The sequence below is a fragment of the Schistosoma mansoni genome (genome assembly GCF_000237925.1).
Source record: "Schistosoma mansoni, WGS project CABG00000000 data, supercontig 0156, strain Puerto Rico, whole genome shotgun sequence".
NCBI lineage: Eukaryota > Metazoa > Platyhelminthes > Trematoda > Strigeidida > Schistosomatidae > Schistosoma > Schistosoma mansoni.
Window position 1 is genome coordinate 215567 of NW_017386050.1, and position 24967 is coordinate 240533.

Genomic DNA, 24967 nt, shown 5'->3' on the forward strand with positions numbered 1-24967 from the left:
TCAAAGTATTCTACCCATCTCCTTCTCTGCTCTTGAATTTTAGTGATTATCTCGCCTTCATTGTCCTGACTGATCTCGCTGGTTTACTCTATTTCCGTGTTAGTTTCTTCATCGTCTCATATAGTTGTTTCATGTCTCCTTCTCTTGCAGCTTTAACTGCTGTCTTCCACATATTTCTGCTCGTGGGCTCTAGTGTTCCTCTTCACTTGCTTGTTTGCTTCTGTGTATTCTTCTTGTTCCTTGACTCTGTGTTCTTGTTCATCTGCTGTTAATTGTTGTCTTCTTGTTCTTCCTTTTTTCCATCGTGTCTAGGGTCTCAATAGAGGTCCATTCCTATTGATGATGCTTCTTGAGGCCCAACACCTCCTGACATGTTGAATTTTGTGTTTCTTTGATCCCTTTCCAATTGTCCTCCACAGTAGTTTCTTCTCCTATGAGTAGATCTTGTAAGGTTTGGAACGTGTTGTAGAGAGTTATCTTAAATTGGTTGAGTTTGTTAGTATTTCTAAGGAAGGTTGTATTGAACCTTTGTAATGCTGATCCCCCAGTTGTCCAGTATTTCTTTAGCTTCAGTTTCATCTTGACCACAAACAGGTGGTGGTCTGGATCTATGTCAGCTCCTCTCCTGGCTCTCATGTCTCCCATTGACCTTCGGAATTTTTTAGTGATGCGAATATGATCGACTTGGTTCTGTTTAGTGTGATCCGATGAGACCCTTATAGCTTTGTGTATGCGTTTGTGTGAGAATATTGTGCCGTCTATAACCAATTTGTTCGACGCACATATATTTGCAAATCTCTCCCCATTTTCATTTCTCTATCCCAGTTCATGTCGTCCCATGATATCTTCCTATCTGGTGTTGTTCATTCCGTTTATGGCGTTTAGGTCTGCCATCAAAATGGTGAAATCCTTTCATGAGCACTTCGCTATGATTGATTGCAGCCTCTCATATAAATGATCTTACTCGTCGTCGTCGCCATCATTTGTGGGTGCATAACACTGGGTAACATTCATTGTGATTTACTCTCTCTGTGTCTTGAAGGATGTTTTGATGATCCTGGGTCCATGAGACTTCCGTACTATAAGCGCTTTGCGTGCTTCTTGGGACAGTATCAGAGCAACCCTCTGAGTGTGTAGAACATTTTCCTCTTCGTGACCAGAGTACATCAGCATCTTTCACGAATCTATCCTTTTCTGTCCAACTTGTGTTCAAAGGGTTCCAGTGATTCCTAGAACTGTCACGTTGTTTCTCTTCATTTTCGTAGCTTTTTGATCGGTCCTACAGGTCTTCCACGTTGTCCGGACATTTTATGAACCTATATTGATTGTTTCGCTGGTTCTTAGAAAGGTTTTTAAACTCGTGACTTCCGAAGAATCTCGGCTTTCACCATGAGGTTTTATAATTCGTCCTTCAATTTCCAGGGCAGGGTATAAATAGTTTAGATTTTTTATTTCTGGTTAGTGTTTTTTAGCAACTTTGTTTTCGACTGGGATGAGGTTGCTGACCCTATACCCAAACCTTCTCCTTTATCTGGGCTTGGGACAAGCAGTAACCTTAGAGGTGCTATAGGCCATTTCTTTAAGACAGTTCTTCAATGACATCCGTCAGTAAAAGTATGTTTAAAAACCACACGATTCTATATATCTGCATCGTCATAGTTATCGACCCAGCAGTAATCTAACCAATGTTATCACCTCTCATGAAGGTGAAACTGATCAAGTTATTTGTCGAGGACGTAACCTGCAAACCATTTTAAATCATACATATTCACCAAATTTAAAACTTGAATTTGGGATTACAAGCTACAAACCATGGAGTATGCCTTTAAACACAAATTACTGAGTCGTTGACTACATCAGTTTCCTAGTTTTATTAAGAGGTAACAAGTAGGATCTATGGTTCATTTCTACGATAGATAAATTATCAGATCTATAACAGTTATGATACTTATATTTGCCTAGTTAAGTTATTCTCTAAGCATTTTTAAATTAAAGTAACTTGAAAGCTTGCAGTGCCGTGCTTCGATAATAGTTCACTTCGATAACCGTTATTATACCAATCTTAACGGTGTATAAAATCAGAAGGCACAAGGAGGCGGCAACTACATTTTTATTGATAAATGATGCAGACCAGAAAGCTGTGGGCACATGAGTAAGTGTAAGCGAGCGAAGCAGAGATGATGTATAGTGGAGATGGCGGAGAAGCCAACTCGAGAGCGAAGCGAAAACAATGCGTATTGGAGATGGCGGGGAAGCTAACTCGCTATGAGCAAGCATTACTCGATATTTATGATCAGACAAAAATAATTGACAGACATATGATGAATAGGATACGAAGGGTACACATATACGCTCATATAAAAAGTAGTCAAGGTTATTAAGCGAGTAATGAACAAGATCAAAATATGACTCATAATATATGGGTGAATTGTCTTGGCCAGTATCTAGAATAAAGTATATGGGCTTAACATATAAACTGATACTACAAGCTATAACCTTTTATTACTACGATATAAGTAAATTATAATTTCAAAACTCATTCTCACGTGATCATGGTGAATACAAAATGCCACGTTAGTTTACTAATTTCACTTTATAATGTAAACCAGGAAACAATAGACAGTTGTCTCTCCGTAGTATGGGACTCCTCAGGAGTGTACAAGCATAGCACCAAGGTGAATAGAACCTACAACACCTAGGAATCACGACTAACTCTTGGTATTTAGATCAGTGAACAACCATTCAATGATTTACATGTCTGACTTTATTGATGTTTGTCTTATACGCAACACGGTCTTTTTGAAATAAGAAATTACCATCTGTAAACTTCCTGTCAGTATAAAAAAAATCCCGTCATTTTTATATGCTTATGATTAAACCCAAAAATTTCTAATCAGATAATCATCTTCTTTTAATAAAATTACTTCTTTCGATTTTCTACATAATTTAGTCTCAGTTAGCTATGTATACTACAGCTAAACAACAAAAGAATATGAAAACAATAGAACATTGTACAAATTCACAAGAATCAAATATTCATGATTCAACTCTTTCACGTTTACAATCTTGTAAATTAAGTTCATTAATACTAGATACAATACATTCAATTGATATAATTGATCAGTTGATACAAAATGGTGCAGTCACCCCGAAAGATTGGTTATGGCAACGTCAATTACGATTTTATATGAATAACAATGAGAATTCCATGTATAACTATACAACTAAAATCGAAAATGATAACAATAATTCAATGAAAACAACTATATGTATGGCTGATGCAGAATTCTTATACACATTTGAATATCAAGGCAATTCACCACGTCTAGTACATACACCATTAACAGATAAATGTTATTTAACACTAACACAAGCTATGCGTATGGGTTTAGGTGGTAATCCTTATGGTCCAGCTGGTACTGGTAAAACAGAATCTGTGAAAGCTCTTGGTTCTATGATGGGTCGCCAGGTAAATTGAAAGATGTTCTCATTCTTTTTCTCTAAACTTTAACACTTAAAATTGATTTGAATAGAATACTTTCATGAGTAGCTTGGATGAACTTGTTTTGGGTGAGGTGGATGAGGGTAAAATTTTGAAAAGTTTCTTTCGATAAAAAAGCTGAAAACTGTATGATATTAAAAATGAAAAATTAAAAAATTTTGAATTCACTTAGTATTGTTTGTTTGAATCTTCCCATCGATGTTTTAGGACTGCAACTGGTCAGTCTCTAATTGGCATATGTGCATACTGTGCGTATTGCCTCAATATACCTTAATTCACAAGCATGGTAAGCAAAGATGGATAGTGGTTAGCAGTGGAATCCAGGACGCGCGTTTCGTCCTATTTGGTACTCGTCAGCTGTATGTACCTGCATCTCAGAGTTGATGTTCACTCTGGGACTCGAACCCAGTACCCTTGCTTCAAACGCCATCGCGTTATTCACTCGGCCACTGAGTCACTATTTCACTATTTTCACCATTTCAAAGGAGACTCATTTTTGTAGACTAATTATGAACATATAAAATTGTCAGAAGGGGGGTTTTGTGGGGATTTTAGTAATTTTTTATATAGTTGAGATCATAAGTCAATTGAAAATAGCCCATCATGGAAAACCTGGAAGCACAAGATGGCCGTTTCGTCCTACATTACATGGCAAAATATGTCTAATATTGGCATAAATATGTATAATTCTAGATTATTCTATTTGTTTAATTCTTAACCTAGTTGATCTTACCGCCGGCTACAATGTAAGGTGACCTGTAGTCTTTTTATGGTCTTTCCTCTTGTTGTAGGAAAGTAGCATCTCTGAAGATACATGTGGTACTTATATTCCAACAATTTATCCTGGTTAGTGTTTTTTTTAGCAAGGTTGTTTTCTACGGGATGAGGATGCTGACCCCGTGCCCAACCCTCCTCCTTTACGTGGGCTTTGGACCAGCAGTAGCCCTGGAAGAGCTACAGGCAGAGTTATATTTCGACAATAACTGGTCGAATTCATTTCTGAATAATTATGAAAGAGAATATATAAACCTATACAACTAACGATAAAACTATACCGAATTCGGAAGTATTAATCTGATAAATAATATTGGTTTTATACCCCATTTTTATTCTAGGTTCTCGTTTTCAATTGTGATGAAGGTATTGATTTACGTTCTATGACAAGAATTTTTGTTGGAATAGTGAAATGTGGTGCTTGGGGTTGTTTCGATGAATTTAATCGATTAGAAGAATCTGTTCTATCTGCTATTTCAATGCAAATTCAGGTCACTACCGGTTTTTTTTAATACATATTGACCTTTTTTTTAATATCATTTTTTATGGACCCAACATTTCACTAAACTATAAGTTGGAACAAAAACCGTTAGATCTGCTACATGCAGATTAGCAACCTACTAAATATTTTTATTTTGTATAGATCTACCCATAATTTTTGAGCAAGATGTCAAAGATTCTTACTCATTTCATGATACTGAATTCCCCCCCATCTTCGGGTTTTATGATATGAATGTGAATAACTATGGCTTCCTGTAGAACGAACGGTTTTCAATGAATTTAAGAAGAGTTGTTGCTAATCCTGACCATTAAAATGAAACCCTAGATTGATTACATTTTAACAGTAGCTTTTAACATCTATATACACGAAATCGATCTAATTTAGGCATGATTTTCAACAAACAGACTGAAATCAATTTAGTGACCATTCAGATGTCTATTCTTACTTTTTAACTTCTCATCCACTAACAACCTTGAACACAGGACATTCAGTTCTCAATGTATGATAGATACTTTTAGACCAGTCAAGATTAAATGGTTCACATTTCCGACCTCCGTCAATTTGTGATTCAATGAGATGATCATTCGCTGACATCGTTATCAATTGTGTTACTTATGACATGGCTGAACGCCATTGAAATTGATTTCTTACTAGGATCTAAAGCATCACTTCCTTGAAATCACTAACACATGATTATTGTTCAGTTTGATGGAAATTTTTTTCAATTTTAATGTATAAACTGATCTTCCATATAGACTACCTTGTGTTTATTCTTATATAGAGACAATTTGTTTCTTTTCCAATCCTTATTATAGATTATTCAAGATGCATTGAAATCTGGCACACCACAAATCAATCTACTAGGTCGTACTACTAATGTTGACCCTAATTCTGGATTATTCATAACATTAAATCCCATCGCCAAAGGATATGGTGGACGTCAAAAATTACCGGATAACTTGAAACAATTATTCCGACCAGTTTCAATGACAAAACCAGATATTGACTTGATAGCTGAAATGATTTTATTTTCTGAAGGATTTTCCAATGCTCAAACATTAAGTCGTAAACTGGTGTCTGTTTTCTCATTGGCAAAGTAAGCTTTTCATTGAAACATTCAAAATTATCTTTTAATTAGTAAAGATCTCTAATTTCTCGTTATTAATATTCAGGACTTCAACTGATCAGTTTGTCTTACCATACGTAAGTGTTGAGATGATTACCTCTATGTGGCTTGACATCACAAGCTTTAGCGTATTTGGTACGTGGTTAGCAGTGGAATCTAGGTCTTATGGTTAGAGTTCTATTCCGGACATATCATTTGGATGTATCTGCATCCTAGTGTTGGTATTTGCACCACGATTTAAACTCGCTACCTTTTGTTTTCAATTCTCAACTCGTTATTCACTAATTTAGTGAGTGCACATTGCAAAATTTATGAGTTTATTTTCGACTAGGGTCGTCGTGTTTTGGGGTTAATAAATCGATTTGTATCGGTCTTGGTGTTCTTAGTTCACGTCGTGGGAATTTCAACGGTTCCTTGTTCTACCAATTATGAGTAATAAGCAATTCCGACATAATAAATAGCAACGACTAGTCATAACACAAATTGTTCGTACTTTTCTAGATTCGAGATTCACCAGTTAATAGTGTTTGCTTCAAGTCTTACTAAAACTCCAACTCAGTACCAGTTCTTTTCACCAATAGCAACTTTATCGAAATGTGTTCCAAGCCACAATTACTGTCTATTATATAGTTTGTATTAGTTTGTTTACAAAATTATTATCATGGGACAGATATTTTTATGTCACTGATTAAACATTCCTAGTAGTATACCAAGATCCCATTGCTAACCATATTTTATCAATTCTATATCAATTAGTGTCATAATGGCTATATTGGGGCAACGCGCATTGGATGCTTTTATGCCAACGAAGATTGATCAAATTCCAGTCAAAAAATATCAATAACTTGATAATCCAAGTCATTTCAAAATTGAATTATGCCTGGAAATGTCTTTGTTTGCTTAATAATTGTAATCAACCAAATGATTTTTAAGTATCGAATAAACATGAATCTTTTTACTTAACAATACTCATGAAAAAGGATGCTAACATGTAGTACTTTCACCGACAAATGTTAAGAATAAGATCTGGAAATCATAAACTTACTTCCTGGAAGAGCTTACAATCGATAATGACTATCAACAAGTGGCTATCAGGACTTAGTATCTGAGTGGATAACACGATAGCGTTTGAAGCGAATGGTACTGGGTTCGAGTCCCGGAGTGAACATCAACTCTCAGATGCAGGTTCATCCATCTGACGAGTCCCAAATAGGACGAAACGCGCATCCTGAATCCCACTGCTAGCCTCTATCCATCTTTGCTTAAGATGTTGTTTATGTTTGAGAGAGGGATATATTCGATGTATAATCATAAGAGATAAGTGGTTAGATTGTGCTGAAAAAAACTTTTATATATTCATATACTTATAAGATCATTTTTCTTTTTCTTCACCCTTAATAACAAGACAACTTCTTTCAGTACAACAACATTATGATTGGGGTTTAAGAGCATTAAAAACCGTTTTACATTGTGCTGGTACACTTTTACATACTGATAAACAAAATTATGGGTCAAATGAATTGAATGATCATAATGAAAGACAATATGAACAAAGATCTTATGAATATGAAGCACAATTTCTGATACAAGCAATTAAAACAAATACATTAGCTAAATTAACAAATTCTGATGCTAAACAATTTGAAAACCTCATTAGAGATGTATTTCCTGATTTGAGTCTACATAATGTACAGTTTAAGAATCAAGAATTGACCAAACTCATTGATTCAATGCATTCAGTAGTGAAAGAACATAATATGATATTAGTAGGAGCTCAGGTGAGATATATATTCTATCTTCAAAATGATTTTAGTTACCTAATTTGATATGATAAACTCTTGAAGTTTCGAATGTATATGTTGTGGTGGTCTATATATTCGATATTATCCTTAAACTTCGTATATTGTTCGTCCTGATAACCGTTACTCGATAACGCCCCGACGGTGTATAAATCAGAATGTGAATACGAAGGGTTGATTGCGTTAATTATTGGACCACACACAGATATCCAAAACTACAGGCACGTTAAGTAAGCATGAAAGAGTAGTGCCGTAAAGCAGGTGAGCGAGCGAGAGATCAATTGATCAAGTCAGCGAGTAAGCGAGTATAGTACAGTGAACAGGATATTAAGATGTACATGTATATACAAATGGAAAAGCAGAATCATCGAATCAATTAAGTGATTAATAGTAAGGCTGGCAGAATGAATACATGCGTAGGCAGTATGCAATGCTCAAGCGTACGTAATAAAGGTACAATAGTATAGATAGGTTGTTGTTGTTGTTGTACGAATGACTGTCCGTCAAATAAGTTAACAAAAAGCTTAGCCAAATTAGATGTAAACAAACTCAGTTGTATGTGAGCTGTTACCTATTGTATACCTAGATGTTTACTTCAGAGTATGATCATAAACGTCTATGGCAAATTCCATTCAATGTAATAAGGTCATAACATTCGAGCTCTATCATGAAACCATATAATTGTTGAGTAAAACTAAATATTATACTCATATATGGTGTTTATAGATAACCTATTCAGGCATTGTCACTAGATCGTTTTATCGATCCATTCAATAGAATTTAGTAGTGAAACTGACTCGAACATCATCCAATAACATACTGGAAATGAATGCTTTTTTAAACTTCATTTTCTGTTTTAAATATAGTTTCAAGTGTTCTAGATGAAATGTAAAGTATAAAAATGAAGGTTTTCGTGAACTGTAGAGTTTTGACGATAGTTTACACTACAGACTAATTTTAAATGGAAACTAATTAAGAACTCAGAATCGTTGGAAAGCTGTCATATCTTAGTTTATTACTACTTAGTAAGGGACTTATCCATGATGCCGTCAAGGATTGAAACATTGAACTTTTGGTCTTGTAGCTAGCCCATAACCTTTAGGCCACTGAAGCGATATCCAATGGGTTTATATTTCGGACATCAGTTCTAATATGCTGAAGGAAAATAAAAACTACTAAATGGTTGGAGATAGTGAGAAACCCGCCATCAGTGTTTCATGCATATTTGTACTCGTCGACATGACCTACTTGCTATCTTGATGAAACCTGTACATTCAGTGGGATTCGGATCTGCATCACCCAACTTCATCGATTGAGATTTTACCATTGGTCTATCTAGACCTAGCTGTCCGGACCATGTTAAATCTCAACATAGTGCGTGAGATATTGATTTAATTAGATTAGTGGCTATGGAATTTGATTAGAAATAAGAACTAGACAAACATGAGATTGATCATTAAGTAGTGATCAATCAGTTATACAAGTAAAGATATTTTACAGTAATCTTAATATACTTGAGTTTCATCAATATTTAAAAATCATTCAATAATTTAATGAATTACAAATAAACTAGTCACTAGGTCTTCCATAAAGAAAGTAGGATGTTACTTTTGTAGATTTCATCGGCTTCAGTGCTATCTATCAAGTAATCAATTATTCTCCTGTACTATATAGAACTGGAGGTTAAGGAAATAACCTATTAATTTAAGTCACTATGCGTTCTTATGGTCTAACGAAAAGACAACGTACAGAATATATGAAATAACAAATTAAACATAGTCACTAAAAGATAACCGAGAGGAATCAATAAAAGATTGTTGCTGATATCCATACATTTCAACAAAATCATGAGATTTATAAGAACTTTCGTCTAAATTAGAGCGAATAGTTTCACAGTATTTAGGCTCCGAGTTGATGTAAGACAAGGAAATATCCTTGAGAAAGCTGAGACCAGATTGCCAGGCGAAACGTTGGACTTACTTCAAATTCATTCGCTGAGATTTTACAAATATATTATTCCTATTTAAATCATGAGATTGTTGTGAAATATCATAGATTGACTGAAGTTAAAATTGTGCATAATGTTTTAGAGATTAGGTGTTCACGTTCAAAATCAAAAGCCCTGAATTCGATTTCCAGGAGAGAGGTCGTGGTTGTATACAGGTCTGTAGTCTCATACTAGAACGAAACTGCCATTCAGTGTCTCTTTGTCTGCAATGGTTTTCTGACTTAAATTGATTCATGATTTTGATAAATTAAGAATATTGATTGGTAAAATACACTTAGATGGATTAGTTAATCATTGTTGACTTGTATCAATAAAATACAGTACTTTACTCCATAACCTTGTTGATATTTAAGAACTATGGTGATTTCATTCATTCCTTGTTTGACAGAACTACCTGTTAAAACCTAAAATATCTACAATATTGAACATTTAATCAGATAAGCAAAGATGGATAGTGGCGAGCAATGGAATCCAGGACGCGTGTTTCCCCCTAGATTCGCGTCCTGGATTCCACTGCTCGCCACTATCCATCTCTGCTTACCATGCTTGTGAATTAAGGCTATATCGAGGCAATACGCACAGTATGCACATATGCCAATTAGAGACTGACCAGTTGCAGTCTTAAAACATCAATGAGAAGATTCAAACAAACAATACTAAGTGTATTTAATCAAATATTTATGTTTTCTTCATTCTTAATTAATAAAGATTCAAAAAGCTATCGAATTATATGAACAATTATCACAACGTATGGGTGTTGTATTAGTTGGACCATGTGGTTCTGGGAAATCAACAGTTTTAAATATATTACGCTTAGCATTGAATAAAATGGGTATATCAATACGTTCACATATATTTAATCCTAAATCAATGTTACGTGTACAGTTACTTGGTCAAATTGAAGCAGATACTAGAGAATGGACAGATGGTGTACTTACGCATAGTGCAAGATGTGTTGTTAAAGAATGCATAGGTAAGTTTTGAAATTGTAAGGTAATAATTATGAGTTTGTGAACTGTAACATCATCTATATTAGATCATCCATTAATCCAAACTATTTTAGCTTCCGATTTTGAATCTCTAGGAACGAGTGTTATCTTCATCACTGATGCAGATTCATCGTGATTGTAAGTGATAAAATTCACACTATCTAGTCTAATAGCACAATACTAATTATCTCATGTTATTTAACATTAACTTTATTTTTACCAGGGATCTTGCTTACATCACAATAGTCACAAGATTGACGTATTATTGACCATTAAACTACTTACTGACTGTCACATTGCTTGGTATTTCTATGCCCTTAAACTATTTGTCTGAGAAACCAATTAATTTCCTCAACAAGTCGTGCGGGTATGAAACAGTTATAGTTTATGGTAACTGATGATTGTCTTATAATGTCGTCAAAACTCACCGTGGTACATTCAAAAGACAAAAATCTGAAGAAACTCATCTTTTATCTGTCTTCCGTGAAAATAACTACCCTATCAACTTTGTTAAAGTATTCGGTGAATCAACTCACCATCACAAAACAGACTGTAGAAACTTGGAAAAAGATAGTTCTATCATGTATGAAAAAGATTTCAGCAATCCCCATCAAGACTCTTTGGAATTGATGTCACTTATAACTCAATTAAATTACTTCATTCCACTCCACGGAGGTCAAATGACACAACAGAGAAAAAAATGACAGATCCAATTTCATCGGCTAAATAAATTGTAGCGACTATGATAAACCGACCTTTCACTTCAGGATACACAAACATAAGCCGTTAATGAAATAATGTGTTATCTTATCACTGATGTCAATTCACGTTGACAATTATGGACGTAAACTAGTCTTGGAAAACGTCAAATTTTCATATTGAGGAAATTTTATGAACATAAGAGAATTTCTGGAAGTCTGACATTTAGATTAAACACCATTCAATAAACACTTTTTCTTCATCAAACTATTCAAAAAATGTCGATTAAGAACATGGTCAGAGATCAACGGATCAAAATAGTCAACTTGAATACACATTAAAATGAGGATAAAGAAACCTACAATGTAAATCACTTACAAATAAAGCCACCAGAACTTATTTTTAAAGTTATAGACTCGCTGCTACTCAGGGTAACCTCTGATGACGTCGTTTAAAACGAGAGTAAAAACTTCTCAAATTAACCATCTAGCTTGGAGAACATAACAATGCCCTAAATATGTACCTGAATTGCTAATTTTTTCCAACATTCATAGATTCTTTATGGTTGAATAACTCCTACTCTGAATGATTTCCTTTTTTTAATTACTCAATCTATCGTTGTTTGTAAGGTTTAATATTTCTTTGTAGTTGATATTCAGGATGATATTTAATGATATGGTATACAAATGCCTTGAATGTAAATGTTTTAGGTAATGACTTATAACTAAACACTGATTATATTTTGAATTATGATTAGCACTAAAATTTACAGTACTTGTTTTATCCTACTTCGATTTCCTGTCCTTGATGTTCCTGAAGTATTAATATTGATGTTTACAATGAAACATCCAGATGATATGTTCTATTCAGAACATTAACTATCTGCTGTGAGATAGTAACTCACTGAAGACAATGGTGGATGTGTTGCTCAATTTCTTGGATCGGTTGAAGTTAGCACATTAATACCGTTGGATGCCGGCTCAGTGGTCTACAGGTTAAGCGTTCGCGCTCCAGACTGATAGGTCCTGGGTTCGAATCTCGAAAGGTGGGATCGTGGATGCTCACTGCTGAGGAGTCGCACAATAGGACGAAACGGTCGTTCAGTGCTTCCAGGTTTTCCATGGTGGTCTAGCTTCAATTGACTCGTGATCTCAACTACTGAAATGACATTAAATAACTGTCATGGATCCCATTACGGATTACCATTTAAATATATTATTAATTCATTAAAGTGTTAGCTTTATTAAAGCATCATATAGAATTTTAGTCACTTTATCCTGGTGTTCATCTTTTTAATATTTTATTAAAACATAGATCAAAAATGTTGGATTATATCTGATGGTGATATTGATCCTGAATGGATTGAATCATTAAATTCTGTATTAGATGATAATCACTTACTAACATTACCAAGCGGTGAACGTATACAATTTGATACAAATGTAAATTTTCTATTTGAAACACATGAATTAATTCATGCAAGTCCAGCTACTATATCAAGAATGGGTGTTGTATATGTAAGTGATGAAGCTATTGATTCACATGCATTTGTTGAAGCCTGGTTAATGAATCAACCAGAAATTGAACAAAATCAACTGAAATATTTAATAGATCCAATATTTTACAAATGTTTAGAATGGGTCTATCAAAAGGTAAGTAAATATTTGTAGAAATTCACTTGACATTGTTTGTTTGAATCCTCTCATTGATGTTTAGGACTGCACCTGATCAGTCTCTTATTGACATATGTGCATGTTGTGCGGATTACCTCAACATTGCTTTAATTCACAAGCATTATAAGCAAAGATGGATAGTGGCTAGCAGTGGAATCCAGGACGTGCGTTTCGTCTTATTTGGAACTCGTCAGCTGGATGCACCTGCATCTGAGAGTTGATGTTCACTCTGGGACTCGAACCCAGTACCATTCGCTTCAAACGCCACCACAATATCCACTTAGTTACTGAGTCCTGAATGTAAAAAAATCCCTAGGTATGAGTTTCAGTATCAAGGACAATATTAGCTGATTAGTGCCGACTTACACAAAACCCATGTTCATTGTTTCGTGTATGTCACCTCCAACTACTTACAGTCAGACAATCAATCTCATTATTCTCAAAACCTCATCATCATGATTGCTTCTACTTTAACCTATCTAGGCGATGCAGAATGATATTTGGCAAGCAAACGTTTTGACAGTATGGTCGAACTCCTTGTTTCCCATTTCCATGAAGTATCTACAATCCTGATCGTATACTCATCATATGATTTTAAATTATTTTTTGTAAAGATAGCAGTCTTAGTTTCCACATAAACCACAGACCTGTTTAATTCAGACAACCGTTGAAAACGAAGAGGCACTGCATCGCCGTTTCGTTCTAGTATGAGACTTCTGACCAGTGTTGATCCGCAACCCCAAGACATCCGGTCTCACACGCGGACACCTAATTTCTAGGCCACTGAACCAGTAGCCGATGGTTTACGAATTTAACTTCAATCAATCTACGATAGTGCACAGCCATCTTCCTGAGCTCTATTCCCGATTGCGGAGCCGTAGATGCGCACTAATGAGGAGTCGCATACTAGCGATAAACTGAAGTTCTGTACCTTCTCATTTTCCGCAGTTGACCGACTTTGATCGGTTTGCGATTTTAATAAAATTTAACATTCTCTAAAATCCTATACTGACATTGTTATTCATTTTATTTTTATTTCTATCATATTTACACATTTAGAATGAATTTGTCGTTGATACTAGTCCGGCTGCTATAATATTTACTGGTCTTTCTCATCTAGTTGGAGCAATTACACCAGCGTTATTTACTGTAGGCTTAATACGTGGATTAGGTGCAAATCTCACAGAATCTGCGCGTAATGAATTAGCTATCAAAGTATATGAAGCTACAGGGGAAAATCCACCTGATATAACTAGACCATTGGATGTACAGGTGAGTAAATATTTCACAAGAAAATACAACATGCATGTCTCGTTAATATTGTTTCATATTTTTCTTTTCAGTTGGTATTAATAATGATACTACAAACATCAGTACTGTCAGCTATCCGAAGAATTTCCTGTTAATCATTTAGCTATATGATCGTTTAATATTTCAATTTCATGTTATACTGAATGGTCAGTTATGTTATCAAGAAGTATAAGATGGTTGAACTTAACTGTCTTCCAGATTCATACCATAGAACTCTATGGAACAATAGATGTACCATCTGACTTTACACATAATCTTCATGCACTTATTTGCCAAATATTACGATATTTGAAGTCTATGAAAATCTATTCAATCTGAACTGATAAGAAAAACATACCTCTAAGACTAAAGCAATCAATATTATGATAAACAGAAGTAGATGATGACTATCAGTGAAATTCAGAACTCGCGTTTGTCTTATTTGAGACTCGTCAGCTGGACGTACCTGCACCCCAATGTTGGTGTTAATATGGGGGGATTCGAACCCAGCACCCTTCGCTTCAAATGTCATCGCTTTATCCCTTAATGTGGACAAAAAATCTTTGAAAAACAGTTCATGCATTCATCTTTTGAATTCCTACCATTAAACTGCATTCTGGATGAAATATATATTCATTTAACTTCTTAATATCATTCAACTTAAGATTACAGAATACCCAAAGTGGACTACTGTTGACTGCCAAGTGGTTAGTTGTATTAGACGAAAACCCTTGACCTAGATTTTGTGTTAGCTAGGACTCGTCACCAAGGAATACCTTTAATCTTGAGGGAACAGATTATCCCTATTAGCTTTGAACCCGCACAACGCAGACTTATCATCTGAGACATCACCACTAGTTTATTTAAACCTCATGATATCTGTCACAGATTACTAATGAGTGGCAAGTAACATGAAACCTAGGTCTAAAGTTCCCTATCAAATTACCTCCAACCGCCTAACATCTTAAAATAATGAACTCAATTTTGAATTACAAATACTAGTAGTCACATTTCAACTGAACTGACAGAACCTAATCAGCAGTAAGAACTAAGCGAATATAGAGTTGGTCTCTATTCAGTGATCCATCAGTTGTAAACATTGGTTACCAGTCGTTTCAAGTTTTTTCTTCTGTAGACGTTATATGTATATAAATTAAGCTGAAATAAATAGTTCTATGAAATTCATTTCTTTGCGTTTTAACATCCTAAATATTTCGTTCATTTAATTTCGTAGGTGGACCCAAATAATCCAAATCGTTTAATTTCATATTCAACAGAAACTAGTGTTGCAATACTTGGGAAATCTATCCCACATTACACTGGGTTTAATTCCCGATATTCTGAAATACCATTAAATATATGCATTGAAGATCCAATCATAGCAAATGCAATAGCTGACAGCCTAGCTTCTGGTCGTTCACCATTAGTTTTAACACCTGATGTCAGACGATCTATTGATGCATTCCGTTGTTGGTTAAGTAATCCACTGTCGAAACAGTCATTTTTATTAGTTGGTCCTGAAGGATGCGGTAAAACGTAAGTTTCACTTTATTTACTGATTATTATTTGTAATATGAGTCGATGTCTTATTTATTTTGTAAGTTACGACGGAATCTTTGAGTTTTAGTCAAATTTTAAGTACTCGAGAAAGAATCTGACCTTCAAGGGAATATTCTCCCATTTTCGCCTGCAAATGTACCGTTGAAGAATTTCCAAGTTATTCAAAGTTTATATTAATCAAATGTCAGCATATTAAGTACTTTTTAACAAGTAAACATTAGTACTTATCAGAGTATGACTAAAATGTGAATATTAATTTCATTCCAGGGAGATTAGATAACAATTTATGTTAGTGATGTATTAGACAAGGATTACTTAGTGTAAGTTCGTTACTGTCCTCACCTAAAACTCATATTTCGGGTACGGTTAATTATCACCTTGCAGTGCCGCGATTCGTTAATCGTTTACTTCGATGACCGTTATAACTCTAATCTTAAAGGTGCGTAAAATCAGAAGACAAAGGATAGCAGCAACGACAGTTTGTTGTCGAATAACTCAGGTCAGAAAGCTAACAACACCTGAGCGAATATTAACGAGCGAGTGGCAAGTGAACAGGCGAACAAACGAAGGAACGAAGGAAACGGACGAGCGAATAGCAAATAATTACATAGGCAATTTATAGTCAGATTTAATAAGGGCACAGCAAACAAAACAAAGGCTGATAATAATATTTGTGTGCATACATATATGGGGAGGAGTATGAGTCACCGAATGATATTTAAGCAGTCAACATTTTGGATAGAGCGTCATGTGCTCTAGTGGCATAGCAGCGCAAAGAAAATGCAAATTGTTACTGTCCGAATGACGATGTTTGTTAAGTAAGTTAATAAAATGGGCTTAACCAAAATTGACTATAGTCGAAATTGATTGTGGGATGGTTGCTATAACCTAAAGAAGTTGACATGATGTAATCTATACTCCACATTATACTAACTTTTAATTATAGATGATATAGAGTTAATTCATCTTTTTCACTTTACATGAAACCTTATGTCAATGGGTCGCATACTTTTTAGACCTAATCCTGTGATTGATTGTGAAATAAAAAGCACAATCAGACAATATGTTAAGAGTTCAGTCTTCTATTCTGAGGCGCTAACTATACAGCTTGTTCAATAAATAACTAAATTTATGATATAGATGAGAGACTTTAGACACTAGGTTTACTCGATTGGATACCGTCGAGAGCCCTTAGTAATCTCTTGTAAAGGTCTCTTGAAACCTGGGGAAAACTAATGCAAATACTCCCACTAATTAGGGTTTTTTTAGAAACTTCCAAGAGAAACAAATGATTATATGTTCCTTGGATTATCTAGAATCTCAAAGTTGTCCACAATACTTTAGATACACTCGTTTTTTTAATACCTAATCTAACCTTTAATATAAAATTTCTTTCGTACTTTTTTTAAGAGTGCCGAAATTCCGAAAACTATGAAACAGATTAGAAGTTGGTATTTAAGCGCTCAAATAAAAGACAATATTAGATAGAGGGTATTTTGAATACTTAACACCATATGGATTAAAGAATCAGTGAACCTATATTACCAGAGAAAGAGTATTCAGTAACTTTAAAAGTCATAGGACATCAATTTAAATGATGCTATCTATTGAATGAATTCTGGTCAATTTAATTGTTGTCTTCTATGTACAGTAAGGTGTAACTACCTTTAATAACAAACATTTCGATTAATTTCGGATATCTTATCCCTAAATGACTGAAAAATTCCTTATATTTGTACTTATTCACTTAAATGTTCAGTTAAACCGCTTTTCCTGATAATCTATTATGATGATAGTCATTAAAGCCTACCTTAAACTCACATGCTTCAGCTTAGGTAGCTTATTTGTACCTTAACCTTTAACATCTCATATATATCTACTTCATAAATTCATTTGATTATGAAGTCCACTACTGAGAAGTTTGTTTTACTTTAATCAAACCAATGCTCCCGAACGCCCTCGTACAGCCGGAGGTGGGGAGAGTCCGCTCTCCCTCCTAGATGCTCTCACATGGCCACGCGTATATAGCCTCTTCCAGGAGAGTCCTACTCACTGCCTTCTCGTGGCATTACTGTTGTTTACGAAATTGAGAGGACGAAAAGCGAATGTCCGGCGCTTTAAACGGGTTGGTGGACATGGAAAGTCCACCTAGGGGAGTTGGAAAACCCTGATTCTAAACCAATGGTTTACATAGGCTCCTGTATCCTGAGCGAACAAATGGCGTACGAATCAATCGTTGACCACCGGCTATCATTGGACTGCATCTCCTTACGATGCTCCACTGCCTTATGGATCAGATCTACAGGTCAAAGGCTCAGGGTGTGGCTCCCTAAGAAAACCACCTGCTTCAGTTTGAACACCTGGGTATATGTGCATACTGGGCGTATTGCATCCACCTTTGCTTATAATGCCTGTGAATTAAGGCTATATCGAAGCAATACACACAGTATGCACATATGCCAATGGCGTTTGAAGGGAAAAGTACTGGGTCCGAGTCCCAAAGTGTACATCAACTTTCAGGTGCAGGTACATCCAGCTGACGAGTCCTGAATAGGACGAAACCCGCGTCCTGGATTCCACTGCTAGCCACTATCCATCTTTGCTTATATTATTATTATTATTATTATCACTCATCGTTCTATTTATTTTTCTGATATTTTCTCCTTATACTTTATGAAAGTCTTCTATTAGATTATTGTTTTACTACAATATCTCAATCAATTAATGTTGTCACTATTCAATGTTCAGCACAAACAACACCAAATCATATTTTAGATAAATTAATGCAATATTGTATTTGTATTATAAGTACAACATCAAAAATGTCTAGTGGACGTATATTACGTCCTAAAGAAGGTGATCAACTTATTTTATATTTACGTGATCTTAATCTACCTAAACCAGATAAATGGGGATCATGTCAATTAATTGCATTTTTACAACAAGTATGTTTCGATTTGTTTTGTTTACAATAGTTATTGTTAGCGTTCCCATTACTTTTGTACAGTATGATGATCAGAAGGGGTTTTGTGGAGATTTCAGTATTTTCATAGTTTAAATCATGAGTCAGTTGAAGCTAGACCCCCATAGAAAACCTGGAAGCACTGAACGGCCGTTTCGTCCTATTATGGGACTCCTTAGCAGTGCGTATTCACGATTCCGCTTCGTGAGATTCGAACCCAGGACCTACCAGTCTCTCGCCAGAGCACTTAACCGATAGACCACTGAACCGGCATCCAACAGTATGATGACATTTATTACACAAGAAATATAAATGACATCTTCAACCTCAAACAAAATCGAGGATTTTCATATAACTGACCTTATATTGCCTACGTATGATTATAAATTTTGATATTAAATGGTTGAAGACAGTTGATAAAGGTCGCTGAAGTAAAGTTTTGCATTAAGTGTGACTGTAAAGAAAAAAACTCTCTATAAAATCCAAACATGAATCATCGATAGGTCACAATGAGATTCATTTCAAAGATATGGCATCTGTTCGTGAATAGATTGTTTGTCGAGTTGAGCTGTGCTGATGAATGCCAACTACCTAATTTTGGGATTGTACAATAATCATAATCCATGGTTGAAAGACATTGGTGGTCATAAAAATGTTCATATATGCGCGGATATATTTGTTCTTTATTTTCCACTAAATCATTACTTCACTAGTATTTCATAATTTTCATATAGACAATTCATTCATTCTTTCTTAACTATATGCTCTATGTTCAATCTTCCTTACACTGGGGTAAGATAAAATGTGAAACAATTGACATAGATGAACTAAGGGTTGCTGACCTAATCCCCAACTCTCCACCTTTGCTCGGACTTGTGACTGGCAGTAATTCTTGAAAAGCTACAGCTAGAAAACTACTACAACCATCATCGAAAAAGTACAAGTATTTATAAACAATTGTTTACGCAAGATACTCATTGTCTGTTGGTCGGATTCCTTCAACAACAGCCTAATGTGGAAGAGAGAAAACCAGCTTCCAAATGAAGAGGAAATTAGGAAAAGATGCTGGAGGTGAACAGGACATACATTACGAAAATAACCAAACTGCATCACGAGGTAAGCGTTAACTTGCAATCCTGAAGGGAAACGGAAAAGAGCAAGGCTAGTAAACACACGGAACCGATAGTTGGAATCAGACATCGAAAAGGATGAATACCAATTGGAAACCACTTTGAAAAATTGCCCAGGACAGAGTTTGATGAAGAATCGTGGTCTGCCGCTTATGCTCTTCCACGAAGGGTAACAGGTGCAAGTAAGTAAGTAAATAAGTATACGTTCAAGTACTGGTTGGAGGTTATTTGGAGTTAGAATCCAAATCATAAAGGATGAACGATTTATTAATTTGTTATTCTAATTCTCTTTGTTCATCTATGTCAATTGTTTCACATCATATCTTACCTCAATGCTAACTTTCAATATATATATGGTCGTAAGCAGCTGATGAGAAACAACGAAATATAACGAATTCATATTATTCGGAATCAATGCTTGTTTTGGTTTTATTCAAATTCGTAAAGGCAACCAATTGCATAAAGTTTCTGAAGAGTTGCCTCGATGTTCATTTTTTCATGTCACTTAATCAGCTAATGACAATCCATTTCAGGAGAGACAGTCAGTTTGCTTGTCTAATTGATTGCTCAAGTCGGCTTAATATACTCTTAAATTACTCTAAACTTATTATCCATTTTCATTTTTGTATTTTTGTTCTCATCTCCTATTCACAGATACTTACTTATCAAGGATATTATGATCCAACCAGTTTAGAATTTATTAGTATTGAAGGAATTCAGTTTGTTGGCAGTTTTACACCATCTACCACATCAATAGGACTTGGACATTATTCCTTATCGAAGAGATTCACATCGGCTTTACGTTTAACTGTGATAAACTATCCTGATAAAGATCAGTTGGTTAATATATATGCTTGTCTATTACAAGCTACCATTGTTTCTAAATTACAAGCAAATAACCAATCATTTGGTTCAAAACAATTAAGTCATGATAATGGGATGAAACATAGTACTCATAAAACAATTATTAATCCAGCTAGAATACATTATATGTCTACTATAATGATTCAATTATTATCTGAACTACAACACAATTTTCGCGCTGATGAATATGCTCATTGTGTATTTACACCTCATTTATTAACTCAATGGGTAACTGGATTATTACGCTATGATTTAAATATATCAGTCAATTACATTTGGGCAGTATTCGGTTATGAAGCAAAACGTTTATTTCGTGATTGTTTGCCCGGTGAAAATGCACGTCATCAATTCGATGTATTATTCAATAAAATTTTATGCAACTGTTTGAATGAATTATCAAATGAAAAATGTAATGAAGTACAAATCACCCTAAAGTTAGCTACGGAGGATTTCGAATTAATTGAAAATGAAGAACGAATTAAACAATTTGACAATGATGATGATGATCTTAAAAACGCTATGTGTTGGTTTGTCACATGGAGTGGGAAGCACCAATTACCACCAGGTAGCCCAATGCCATTACATGGCCGACCACTAGGATCTATAACTTATACACAAATGAAAGAAACGGTCTTGAAAGGGTTAAAACAATTAGCCAGAGAGAAATCTCCGCAAGCTGAAAACTTAGTATTATTCCCAGATTTCATTGATTATATATGTCGTATTGATCGTGTGCTCAGTCGTCCATCAGGTTCATTATTACTAGCCGGTAGATCTGGTATAGGCCGTAGATCTGCTCTCAATATAGTCGCCCATATACATCAGTTGAATGTTTTTCGTTTACACACTGGTCGTGATTATCAAATGCGTCAATTTATTACTGATATGAAAACAGTATGCCAAGCAGCAGGTATTGAAAATCAGCCAACATTGTTAATTATTGAAGATTATCAATTGAAAAGTGACTATTTCTTGGAAATTATTAATAGTCTTTTAGCGTGTGGTGAAGCAAGTGGTTTAATTAGTGCTGATGAATTAGAAACACTTATGTCTAGTGTTGCATCAAAAAATGGAGTGAATTTCAAAGAACAAGCAGCTGAAGCTGGACATCGTGGACCATTGACTGCTTTCTTTGCTGAACGTATTCATAAGAATCTTCACTTCGCCATTATTCTAGATATAGATGATTATGAATTATTCAGTAATTGGTTACAGTCAAATCCTTCATTTTATAAATATTGTTCTGTTCAATGGATGGATTGTTGGTCTAAATTTAGTTTACTTCAAATTCCCAAATTATTGATACCTAAATCTTGTATACCGAATAACACAAATAGTTTTATCCAGGCTTGTGTCAACATACATAATTCGGCTCCTTATCCTCATATGATGATGCCCACACCACGTCACTTTATTTCATTATGCACTAATTATACCCGAGTGGAACAAAATCATCGACAAAAATTACAATCAGAAGTTAAACGACTAAAAAGTGGTTTAATTAAGTTGACAGAAGCACGTGAACGTGTGACACAATTAAAAAAGCATGCAGTTGAACAAGGTGAACTGCTGGTTGAAAAACAAACTGAAGCTGACAAAGCTTTAGAACAAATAAGCGCTGCAATACAGGTATAGATAATAAGATATTTGCCTTTTTTGTTATTTCTCTGCATTCTACTTACAAACTTATAATAGTAGTTAAAAAATAATTCATAAATTAACTGAGATATACAGCTGTTAGACCTAATGAGAATTTATTGAAAGACACTCTTAAGGCATACATTTGTACCTTAATATGATGGAAATCTGTAAGTAGTTTAATATAACTTTGGGGATACATTACATGGTTATACCTAGACAATAGTATAAAGGTAAAGTTTCAGAAAAATGATCTTGAGAAATACTTCTAGATATTAGGAAGCAAATAACATTCGTCTATCATGTAAAGCCCTTAATCAAACTTAATGGTGAATTGTCGTCTTCCTAGTGAAGTTGCCTATTAATTATTTAGATTTTTTGAGAATAGCAGAACGACAACTAGTAGATATATATTGAGGAGATAATAGGGAATTCGTTTTCCACAGCCATATGTTCTGAGGACCAACCTGACTTTTATTCAGTAATTGGTGTCACTATATCACTGAAATATCCTGTACATATTTACGTTCAGTTCATTATTCAATAAGGGAAAGTTCAGTGTCTTGTCAGAATCCTGTGGTATTTGGTCAGTTACAAACTTTCAAACTAGGAAAAAAGGTTCTGGATTCGTCAACTTTTCTGATTGAGAAGCGACAAAATAAAAATAAATGTAACACTTGATTTTTAATTTTCCTGAGAACTATTTCTAACATATCTGGGGGAAATTTACCAAACGGCGATAATTGTAAACTTTCTTTAGGCTCATTAATAAGTATTTTAACTTTTACTAGTAAGTAATCAAAATCAATCGTCGAGAAATGGGCTACACAGTTTATGAAATTTATTGACAATATTGAGTTGTAGAATAGATGGATTATGGCTAACAGCGGAATTCAAAACCTACGTTCCGTCTTATTTCGGAATTGTTACAATATATATACCTGCAACTCAGTGACCTTATTTACATTGAGAGTCAAAACTTCATAATACTTAAAACTATGTAAAAGTATGTGAGATACATGTTTACCCCCCTTTTGGTCATTTCCTTTAGACAAATTGTACACAGTGATACTGTGACTGAAGCTCTCTTATACAAAGTTGTATATCGTAATATTATGTTTCATTTCTAGGGTGCAGCTGAACAACGTTCAGAAATGGAGAAATTACAAAGTCGGACAACAGATGAATCTACTCGTTTAGAACGTCGAAAATTGGAAATTGATGCTGAACTCAATGAAATTGAACCATTAGTTCATCAAGCTAGATCTGCTGTTGGAAATATTAAGTCAGAAGCTTTGTCTGAAATTCGTGCATTACGTGCACCACCGGATATTATACGTGATATATTAGAAGGTGTTTTATTACTTATGGGCATACGTGATACATCATGGGTTAGTATGCGTGGATTTTTAGCTAAAAGAGGAGTTCAAGAAGAGATTTTGAATTTTGATGCTAGAAAAATTACACCAGATTTACGTCTTAGTGTTGAGGAGTTGTTAGCAAAAAACCAAGAATCATTTGAGCCAAGGGTAAATATATATAAAAATGTTTTTTTATTGTGTCTTGAAACACTAATCGATATTACATGTCAAATTCACTAATTAGAATCATAGTTCTAATTTTGTCTATTCCGCTTCTTCCATTTCTCCTGTAACCTATTGTCCGAGATCTGACAATTATACTCTTAACCAACACCATTGATCGCGAGCCAATGCAGCTAGAATCTTATTGCCCATTATTCCCAATCTTTTCGAGATGGCTTGCCTTGAGTCCAAAGTGTCAGAAGCCAGTTCCTATCATCAGCATGCTTCAAACATACGTAGGTTTGTATACAGACTATTCCCAAATAGGACGAAACGCGCGTCGTGGATTCCACTGCTAGTCACTATCCACTTTGCTTACAATAGATTATGTACATTTTTAGGTACATATAATTGACTAAATAAAATATACTTTTTTATTTTGTCAGACATTTTCATATTAGATGCAAAATAGTTGAATTCATAAGTATATGAATTCATGTACTATTAAAATTAGTACAATCTCCACAAGAAAACCCATTCTGATCATAAACACCATATGCTCACTAGTAACTGGCTCCAAGATAATTTCCTGGAGTTCTAGTAGGAAGCCGTAACCAGTGGAATCCAATCCGTGTCGGGTAGAGACAGGTATCTACTTAAAAAAATGGATGGATCGTTTCCCAGCCATTGATGGATCAATGGGAGTTAGACATTAACACCATCGAATACCGGCTTAGTGGTCTAAAAGTTAGGCATTTGCGCACGAGATCAAAGATCCTGGATTTGGGTCCTGTGTGCGTGTTAGTGGGTACGGATTGCTGAGGAGTCCCGTACTAGGACGAAACGGCCGTTCATTGCTTCCAGGTTTTCAACGGCGGTCTAGCTTACATCAACCCATGAATTCAACTATTAAAATTACTACAATCTC

General features: G+C 34.9%; 1 protein-coding gene across 1 annotated transcript in view; it reads left to right on the forward strand.

The window, feature by feature from the left end:
• Positions 1-24967, forward strand: part of Smp_165620 (hypothetical protein) — a gene marked incomplete at both ends in the record, with an annotated part of 110947 nt that overhangs the window by 44288 nt on the left and 41692 nt on the right. Inside the window, 12 exons of the mRNA XM_018798098.1 lie at positions 2951-3469; positions 4618-4767; positions 5594-5874; positions 7310-7682; positions 10420-10684; positions 12714-13051; positions 14132-14414; positions 15745-15898; positions 18603-18867; positions 20669-20924; positions 20991-22507; positions 23647-24045. Of these exons, the coding sequence (XP_018646725.1) occupies positions 2951-3469; positions 4618-4767; positions 5594-5874; positions 7310-7682; positions 10420-10684; positions 12714-13051; positions 14132-14414; positions 15745-15898; positions 18603-18867; positions 20669-20924; positions 20991-22507; positions 23647-24045 (4800 nt within the window). The remainder of the gene's footprint in view (positions 1-2950; positions 3470-4617; positions 4768-5593; positions 5875-7309; positions 7683-10419; positions 10685-12713; positions 13052-14131; positions 14415-15744; positions 15899-18602; positions 18868-20668; positions 20925-20990; positions 22508-23646; positions 24046-24967) is intronic.